This window comes from Ostrea edulis, chromosome 2, assembly GCF_947568905.1.
Source record: "Ostrea edulis chromosome 2, xbOstEdul1.1, whole genome shotgun sequence".
NCBI classification, from domain to species: Eukaryota; Metazoa; Mollusca; class Bivalvia; order Ostreida; family Ostreidae; genus Ostrea; species Ostrea edulis.
The window spans coordinates 24,427,554-24,438,624 of record NC_079165.1 but is presented as its reverse complement, the minus strand read 5'-3'; the positions used below and the strand labels follow the sequence as shown (position 1 = coordinate 24,438,624).

The 11,071-nt window shown below is 35.2% G+C and overlaps 1 protein-coding gene across 1 annotated transcript; it reads right to left on the bottom strand.

The window, feature by feature from the left end:
• Nucleotides 1-9,722: 9,722 nt before the first annotated feature.
• LOC125679577 (uncharacterized) lies at nucleotides 9,723-10,855 on the bottom strand. Its single transcript, XM_048918891.2, has one exon. It carries the CDS (start codon nucleotides 10,613-10,615, stop codon nucleotides 10,145-10,147), a length of 471 nt encoding a protein of 156 aa, XP_048774848.1. The 5' UTR covers nucleotides 10,616-10,855; the 3' UTR covers nucleotides 9,723-10,144.
• Nucleotides 10,856-11,071: the final 216 nt, after the last annotated feature.

Here is an 11,071-nt window from a genome sequence, read left to right as displayed (position 1 = left end):
TAACTTCATTATTGGTTATTTTGTTATGGATATTTATAACTTGATTAAATGAGTTCATTGGTTGAACTGATTAAAATTCAGACAAAAAATGGTTGAATGTCCTTAACAAAATTGAATGAATATTTTAGAAGTATTGATTCATATATCGACCAAACAATTCCTTTGTGTATTTTTTTTTTTTTTTTTTTTACATTGTAGTGTCCTTCACTTCACTGTACGGTCGCCATCATAAGAGTTTAGGGGCACATCAAACACGACCTTCAGATACCAGAGTATGCACAACATGATAAGATTGTCTGTCTCTCTTGTATGTGTCAATAATGTACACTACAGTCATGTCTTGTCATTTCGATACAAGAGAAATATTCTCATAATTAATCGTATATTCCATTGTCAATCTTTTTATTTCCCTTTGAACTTTGAAATTCATTCGGTGTCATACGATTACATAGCCATACACGTGTTCAGATTATCTAGTATATTACATACCCGGTACACGTGTTCAGATGATCTTGTGTCTTTCATAAACGTGGTCAGATGACACACTATATTATATAAACGTGTTCAGATCAGTGGCAACCGGCGCCCCCCCCCCCCTAAATTTTTCAAATTTAAGGTAAATCGTGGTATCTTGTTTAGAAAAATGTACCAAACGATAAAAGAAGCAATAATTTCTTCCACTTTTGGAGAAATAAATGACAAAATCTTTTGATTTCTTGAATTACTTAATTGGGAGAACTTAATTTTTTTTCAAAAACCCTTAAAATTTGCGTCAATTTTATTAATTTCACCTTATCAAAAATGATAGACAATAGTACAAGTGACTGAAAAGGAGACATATTTCAAGCCCTATAAAATTTGTGAAATCCAGGAGCTTCCCGGGGCTTCGCCCTGGACCCATTGGGGGCCTCAAGGCGCCCCCAACCTCATAAAGTGGCGCCCCCCGTAACCGCAATTCCTGAATCCGCCCCTGCAGATGATACACTATATTACATAAACATATTCAGATTATTTAGTTTATTACATATTTACACATGCCATGCGGAATTTATCAGGATGAAGATCTTGTATATTTTCCACTTTTGTACAGCGTACCAGCATTTTAATGAACTAATCTTTTGAATTGTCTGAATTTATTTTAAAACGTTAGGCATGTCCTCACTGAAAAAAAACTAACCAATGTACAAATGTATGTACATGTCCTCGCTGTAATACCCCCCCCCCCCCCAACTTACCAATGTATGTACATGTCCTCGCTGTAACCCCACCCCTCTCCCCAACTTATCAATGTATGTACATATCCTCGCTGTAATACCCCCCCCCCCAACTTACCAATGTATGTACATGTCCTCGCTGTAACACCCCCCCCCCAACTTACCAATGTATGTACATGTCCTCGCTGTAACCCCCCCCCCCCCCCCCCACTTACCAATGTATGTACATGTCCTCGCTGTAATCCCCCCCCCAACTTACCAATGTATGTGCATGTCCTCGCTGTAACCCCCCTCCCTCCCCAACTTACCAATGTATGTGCATGTCCTCGCTGTAACCCCCCTCCCCCCCTCCCTCCCCAACTTACCAATGTATGTACATGTCCTCGCTGCAAGAAAATAGTTGAATAGCTCTGGACATAAAGTATGGTAGATATCCGCCATACATCAAATCAATACATAAATCTACGTTTATTCAAATAGAATATAAGGTGATAACGAAGTCTGACTATACAAGACTAGGTCATAAGCATAGCGCACTCGTTCGATGGCGATCTCCGGAGTTTGACCTCGTTACCTGTGGTCCGGTCGTGATTTGTAGATAACATACAGTAATGTATACAAAGCCAGAGAGTGCAGGTACTGACTTATCTAAGCTGGTTCTCCACCAGCAGGTACTGACTTATCTAAGCTGGCTCTCCACCAGGAGGCGCTGACTTATCTAAGCTGGCTCTCCACCAGGAGGCGCTGACTTATCTAAGCTGGCTCTCCACCAGCAGGCGCTGACCGGAGTATGTCTGTCTGACCTTACGTCCAATGATTATGAGTCGATCATAATTTCACATTAATTTCATAATTCGAGTGGATGGATAGATAACGCGGGTTGTGATTATCTCCCTGTAATGCTTGCTACCTCCATCACCAAACAACAAAGAAAGCATTTCATTGTTTAAATCTTTGTCTGTAACCATGTACTTTTGTACCATTGTATCAAGTTTAATTGAAATTGAAGTATCAGGAGTGAATATATAATAACACATAATTTTAAATAACATCAATGTTATAGAATAAGGAAAGTGCATACAATAAGTAAACACATAATCAAATATCAATGTTGTAATATCAGGAACGTGCATACAATAACACATAATTAAATATCAATGTTGTAATATCAGGAACGTGCATACAATAACACATAATTAAATATCAATGTTGTAATATCAGGAACGTGCATACAATAACACATAATTAAATATCAATGTTATAGAATAAGGAGCGTGCATACATAAACACATAATTAGATATCAATGTTGTAATATCAGGAACGTGCATACAATAACACATAATTAAATATCAATGTTGTAATATCAGGAACGTGCATACAATAACACATAATTAAATATCAATGTTATAGAATAAGGAGCGTGCATACAATAACACATAATTAGATATCAATGTTGTAATATCAGGAACGTGCATACAATAACACATAATTAGATATCAATGTTGTAATATCAGGAGCGTGCATACAATAACACATAATTAAATATCAATGTTGTAATATCAGAAATTTACATACAATAACACATAATTAAATATCAATGTTGTAATATCAGGAACGTGCATACAATAACACATAATTAAATATCAATGTTGTAATATCAGGAACGTGCATACAATAAACATAATTAAATATCAATGTTGTAATATCAGGAACGTGCACACAATAAACATAATTAAATATCAATGTTGTAATATCAGGAACGTGCATACAATAACACATAATTAGATATCAATGTTGTAATATCAGGAACGTGCATACAATAACACATAATTAAATATCAATGTTGTAATATCAGGAGCGTGCATACAATAACACATAATTAAATATCAATGTTGTAATATCAGGAACGTGCATACAATAACACATAATTATATATCAATGTTGTAATATCAGGAACGTGCATACAATAACACATAATTAAATATCTATGTTGTAATATCAGGAACGTACATACAATAAACATAATCAAATATCAATGTTGTAATATCAGGAACGTGCATACAATAAACATAATCAAATATCAATGTTGTAATATCAGGAGTGTGCATACAATAACACATAGTTAAATATCAATGTTATAGAATGAGGAGCGTGCATACAATAACACATAATTAAATATCAATGTTGTAATATCAGGAACGTGCATTCAATAACACATAATTAAATATCAATGTTGTAATATCAGGAGCGTGCATACACTAACACATAATTAGATATCAATCACATGTTGTAATATCAAATATTAATGTTGTAGAAACAGAAATTTACATACCATAACACATAATTAAATATCAATGTTGTATTATCAGGAACGTGCATACAATAACACATAATCAAATATCAATGTTGTAATATCAGGAGCGTGCATACAATAATACACAAATAAATATCAATGTTATGGAATAAGGAGCGTGCATACAATTACACATAATTAGATATCAATGTTATAGAATGAGGAGCATGCATACAATAACACATAATTAAATATCAATGTTGTACTATCAGGAACGTGCATACAATAACACATAATTAGATATCAATGTTGTAATATCAGGAACGTGCATACAATAACACATAATTAGATATCAATGTTGTAATATCAGGAGCGTGCATACAATAACACATAATTAAATATCAATGTTGTAATATCAGAAATTTACATACAATAACACATAATTAGATATCAATGTTGTAATATCAGGAACGTGCATACAATAACACATAAATAAATATAAATCACATGTTGTAATATCAGGAACGTGCATACAATAACACATAATTAAATATCAATGTTGTAATATCAGGAGCGTGCATACAATAATACATAATTAAATATCAATGTTATAGAATAAGGAGCGTGCATACAATAACACATAATTAGATATCAATGTTGTAATATCAGGAACGTGCATACAATAACACATAATTAGATATCAATGTTGTAATATCAGGACCGTGCATACAATAACACATAATTAAATATCAATGTTGTAATATCAGAAATTTACATACAATAACACATAATTAGATATCAATGTTGTAATATCAGGAACGTGCATACAATAACACATAATTAAATATCAATGTTATAGAATAAGGAGCGTGCATACAATAACACATAATTAGATATCAATGTTGTAATATCAGGAACGTGCATACAATAACACATAATTAAATATCAATGTTGTAATATCAGGAACGTGCATACAATAACACATAACTAGATATCAATGTTGTAATATCAGGAGCGTGCATACAATAACACATAATTAAATATCAATGTTGTAATATCAGAAATTTACATACAATAAACATAATTAAATATCAATGTTGTAATATCAGGAACGTGCATACAATAACACATAATTAGATATCAATGTTGTAATATCAGAAATTTACATACAATAACACATAATTAAATATCAATGTTGTAATATCAGGAACGTGCATACAATAACACATAATTAAATATCAATGTTGTAATATCAGAAATTTACATACAATAACACATAATTAAATATCAATGTTGTAATATCAGGAACGTGCATACAATAACATATAATTAAATATCAATGTTGTAATATCAGGAACGTGCATACAATAAACATAATTAAATATCAATGTTGTAATATCAGAAATTTACATACAATAACACATAATTAAATATCAATGTTGTAATATCAGGAACGTGCATGCAATAACACATAGTTAAATATCAATGTTATAGAATGAGGAGCGTGCATACAATAACACATAATCAAATATCAATGTTGTGATATCAGGAACGTGCATACAATAACACATAATTAAATATCAATGTTGTAATATCAGGAACGTGCATACAATAACACATAATTAAATATCAATGTTGTAATATCAGGAACGTGCATACAATAACACATAGTTAAATATCAATGTTATAGAATGAGGAGCGTGCATACAATAACACATAATTAAATATCAATGTTGTACTATCAGGAACGTGCATACAATAACACATAATTAGATATCAATGTTGTAATATCAGAAGTAAACATGAAATAACACATAATTAGATATCAATGTTGTAATATCAGGAACGTGCATGCAATAACACATAATCAAATATCAATGTTGTAATATCAGGAACGTGCATACAATAACACATAATTTAATATCAATGTTAAATAAGCTACTTATCTAATGAAAATTTGTTTTTAAAATTAGAATGTTACAACTTTATCAGCCTTGATGTTTTTATTGGAGAATCTTACAAATACTTGTTACAAAGTACTATTAATTTGTTACAAAGTACTATTAATTTCTTACAAAGTACTATTAATCTCTTACAAAGTACTATTAATCTCTTACAAAGTACTATTAATCTCTTACAAAGTACTATTAATCTCTTATAAAGTACTATATATTAATGCTTCTACTGTAGTCACTGCAGACCTGAATTCAGTCCATATGACGTAACAGCCTCACTAACAAAGGTACTTTTAAAAAGTCATGCAACTAAGGAATATCAAGATACTTTTATTTTTAGTAGTACGATGAAACTGTTAATTACATGTACATAGGTAAAGGTATCTCCCAAGAGTGGACATTTATTTATAAGATTTCCAAATCTTTAACAATATTTCATTACACTTTCAACAACGTCGAAATGTAGTGTGAACAAAATATTTTTTTTTTCCACAAAACTTGAAAGTGTAGTAATTCATTATTGAAGAATATGTAGTTAGAAAATTGGAAATCAGCAGATATACCTATCATTAATTTGTTATTGCTACCATTTAATATTCCCCATATTTCAGAACCATTCAACAAAATTGATTTTATGGTATGATCAAACAAAAATGTTTGATTTAGGGTCAAAAAATCTTTCCTTAATTTGAAACAAGAAAAATCTCCCAGAACCTTTTTTGAGTAGTAATGAGAATGTTCCAGGTACATTAAAGTAGTTCTCGTAATATCGGAGGCAGAGTCTTACAGTTAACCATTTGTTTTATGGTTCTGTTATCCTTCTAAATTTTATGATCTCTTGTTTTTAGTGTATCAATTACGTCATACGTATAAGGTAACTTGTTTAAACTTCAAACGCATACACAAATAACCTGATTATAAGATAGTTCATATCAATGATGTCAAAAGATCCCCCTCCATATTGTTAAATAATTGAAACCACCTTTATTTATGCATTATCCGGGAATTTTTACTTTCAATTCAATGTAAAATAATTACTTAAAAATCGAAATCCTTCAAACACGTCTTTTTATTGGTGGATTTCATGTATTAATGACTGATTTACATTGTCTGTAAATCAAATGATAAAAAATCCCACACAAACACAGCAAAACAAACACAGCAAAACCCTGCTTCTCTTGACGTGTCCACAATGCTGGGTTCATACTATTCCACTGCGGACTGTAGCACTGCTGACATCCCCTACTATCCCTGTCTTAGTAGTACTATGTACTAACGCAGTGAACTAGTAGGGACTTGCTTTAATCTGTGTGACTACATATTACAGAGCAGCAACAAGCCGCTCAACCTCAAGCTGGCTGGATTATAGAACACCCCCATAAACCCCCACCCTCTCTCACCCTATGGTCCCACTAGGCTCGTCATATATAGTTACATGTAACACGATTTATGCAGTACCCTCAATAGGATTCAATTGTCTGGGTCTCCTGTCTTCGCAAGGCTAAGGATTACCATCCGCTCCTCTCCATACTAACACACGAAGATGAGAGTGATGGATCCAACCCCTATATAGTCTAGCGAAGATCGGTATCCCTAGACATCTAGCAGTTTTTGTTTTATTCTACCATTGCATGTCACTGAGATTTGTACGATTTGGTTGTGCATTTAGGTGCTTGTTATTTCAGGATCAAAAAATGATGACGCACACATAAATAGGTGAAGATCCCTCCTCTACACAGATAAAACATTTTTGATGATTTTATCACGAACAGGAAAAGTTCCTCCCGGACACATTTCCCTTTTATAAAATGCACCTAGAGACCGAGAAGCGTTGAATTGAAAGCGACTGCTCATTAAATTCTGTCACCTTCCTGATGATAACATGGTTTTTATATGCTAAACCTCTATTCCTTTGAACTATCTAACTTGTACTTTGAGAGAAAACAGGATGTCAAAAGGCGAGGTCTCGGTCTTCGGAATGTTTTGGCGTGTTGTAACACCCCTCTGTGATAGCAAACACTTCACTGAAATTGTTTTGACACGACAAGAGACATTTTCCTGTTCAGAATGTACTGCGAATGTTATCTGCATTGTCAAGGTCGTGTTTACTTAATAACTTACAGCGACAATCGACCGAATTCCGTGAATTGTGCTGTATAATTAATTTGTGACGATAGACAAAGGGTGAATTCCGTTCCACAGCAGCCATCATTTCTTATTTCTTCAGTGACAGACCTCGATGGGCGTTGCATGGGTTGCAACCTAGGCTACCTCCCTTTAGTTGAAATGTTAATTTTTTGCCATTTCTTGGTCACCAATCCCTTATTTGGTGGGAAAGGTAAAAAAAAAAAAATTGTCTCAAACCTCCCCTTTGAAAATTGTCTGGGTTCGCCCCTGTTTTGTCGACATTATCAAAGACTTTTTTCAAAAACATTTTATCAACAGTAAAATTCCTTATTAAAAAAAGTATACGTGTATTCATAGATATGTTCTTTAAAAATATATTTATCATTTAACGTCTACGGTTCAATACTGCACCACTGTGTTCAACAGATGAACACGTGTTCGCATATTGTCCAAAACCAGAGTTCACTACGGGGATGATCAAAGCATTATATCTAATTTGATATATTAAATTTGTTTATTTTTTGGTTCTGTGTGTGGTGAAGGAGTTCAGACGCAGATTATGCTGGCATACAAACATGTTTCTGCTACCTTCCATCTGTTGTGAGTCACATCAAGGTTGCCACGTCTGATAGTACGGTTCTGAAGCTGAACCGAGACGCCAGAAGTAGATCTCGGCCGTCTTTGATCCCAAAACCTAGTTTTGATATATATACTGAGCAATACACAGATTTCCTCTTCTGTGGGGCGGATCTAGAACGTATTCTGTGGAGCGGATCTAGAACGTATTCGTTGTCTATTGATCTGAATCGTTCCCTATTAATGATAACTAGCCTATTGCTTGCTGATGATCAACACACCGGGCTAGCTTTTATCTTCATTTCATTCTATGTATAGTCCCTATACACTGTAGACATAATTTGCCAGTATTTGTCATTACGGCAGTCTACCACACCTGTATTGATTTCATACCTGTGGATACCAGCACTCCGATCAAAAAGGAAGACTTTTGCTGGGAGTCGAGCACATGCACAAATATTTCCCCGGGAGTTCATCCTTTAAGTTTTCCCACTACTAAGATTAGACACAGTATGCATTTTGGACCAGTCTAAGGGGGCCGGGCTCCACCCCACCCCCCCCCCCCCCTCCGTTCTAGGTCCGCGCTTGATATAACGGATCTGATGGAGTCTTGTTAACGGTTGAACATACTAAGCTAGGGTCTATTCTAATAAAACCTTTGCATAAGTATATAGTATAGATAAATAAACAAGTAAGATTAGAAACAAAAAAGTTAGTTGTTGTGTAGTGTAAACAATCACAACTAAATCTGGCCGGCACTGTCTATATCCCTGCTGACCTGTAGCTCTCGTGGGAAAGAAAAAGATATATCCCACCTCTTACCCAGTGTTACAATCCTACACAGCTATGTCAGCAACGAATGACTTTCATTAAAAGTCTAACTGTATTAGTCATCGATATCGGTGCGAATCTAGACTCATCAACTCACTCTCGTACAGTCAGAAGAAAGGCTTCAACATTCTGAGTCAGACTCACGACCAAAAATAATCAATTGACATGCTCAGAGGCTATTCAATCAACACGATAGTTCACAGGGAAGCAGGTTTTGTCTCTATATAAGGATATATTAGTCATCATTTGAAGTAGTTCCTGTTAATTGGTTGGGTTTTGTCTGTCTTTTGGGTTAGTACAGGCATACTTGAAATCCGTACAAATACCAGCATGTTGTGTGCTATCAATGACGGAAATTCGTACTGGATTGACATTGGGTTATTTAATTCCCAATAATGATGACCATATATCGATTTAAATAACCGATATACTACGGTCTTTAATATGGTCTGGCGTACGTTAATTGGCCCTCCCATTTATTCATGTTCCATAAATAGTCTATATTCGGTTATAGTCTGCGCGGGTATTAGTCATTAATCATACGGAGGCTTATTGTGGCTTTTCCATGTAATACTCGGTCTCTTTCCTGTAATTAGTACGACCCTGTCCACTAACTGCAGGTATAGTACCTGTATGACTCAGGGACGTAGGAGTTCTGTTAATGACATGACATTTCCTTAATCAACTGTATGTTAATCATACATAAAATAATGAAATTCTAGATAAACATTCTCACATTTTAATTAAAAACAAAATGCTGTACATATCACGTTCTCAAAATGAACATGCACTGCACAAAACACACAAATAAATTTCTACTGTAACAAAACAATAAATAAATCACAGCGTTAGCTTCTCACATTGAAGTTAATAGTGTTCATAATGAACACGGGGTCCGGATTTCGCATTGGATGTCGTACTGGACAGACTGTAGCTGGTGAGAGTCAATTCGGGCGGTCTGTTCCCGCCATTGACGAGTATCAGCTTATATCAGAGGATCACTTCATCAAATCGATACGAGAATGACTGCAGACAATAAATATTGTCAATAGAAGACAGTTTCATGCCATTCCGTAAACATGTTGACAAGGAGTTTGCACACGGCATGTAAACAAGGAGACAAGACTCCGGGAGAGGTCGCGCGAGGTCAAGTCTCTTCCTCCTCAGGAAGAGTGGGCATCAACGGTAGGCGGGGAATCACGGGCGACATTGAAGGAGATGGGTGCCCAGATGAGGGGGAAATCTGAGAAACGCTCGACCTGAGGACCTCCGTCCAATCTTCGGCTTCCGTGGCGTTTCCCGCCTGAAATGTGTAGCTCGTTCCCTCCACATTATCAGGTACCATAATAAATTCTTTTTCACAAGAGTCCGTTCTCAACACGGTGGAATTCTTCAGGTTCACAAAGATGCCTTTGTTTGCGAATTTACAATCCCTACTAACAATGGCATAATGTTCAAAACAGCTCTGATACACCCGGACATGTACCGGTACCCTCACGGCCTTCCCCTGGTGTGACTGGACCAGAAACAGGTTTCCCGCCTTTACCTCCAGTCCTTCATCTCTACGCTTGATAGGAATCCCTGAACAAGTTTGCTGCATTCCTAATACCATTTTCATACTGAACAATATATGTTACATGTAAGTTTCTACAATATCAGATCAACGTATTGTGCTGTTGTTATTTTCATCGAGTGAGGTTTATATACTCTCGTAAACTGGCGACCTCTGACTCAGAGTGACCTTATGACAAACCTGAGCAGACAATCTTGTCCAATCAGAATTCAGCAGGGCTGGGTAATCGGCTTGAGTGACACATGATTTACTTGTTGTTTGTTGTTTACTATATAAACGTTTGTTTACTACGTTTCCATGTCCATGCTGTCGGCTCAGGAAGATAATTCAATTAGAGAGCATTTTTCTCCTTGAGATTTATGCAGGTAGCTTTTGTTTTGTCTGTACCTAACTGACCGTTGTGAGTTATCTTGGGGTGTCCAGACTGCACTAGATCACCTGTGAATACTACAATATCTCTCATAGTACAAGTTCCGTTGTTGCACTGAGTGACTCAATTCG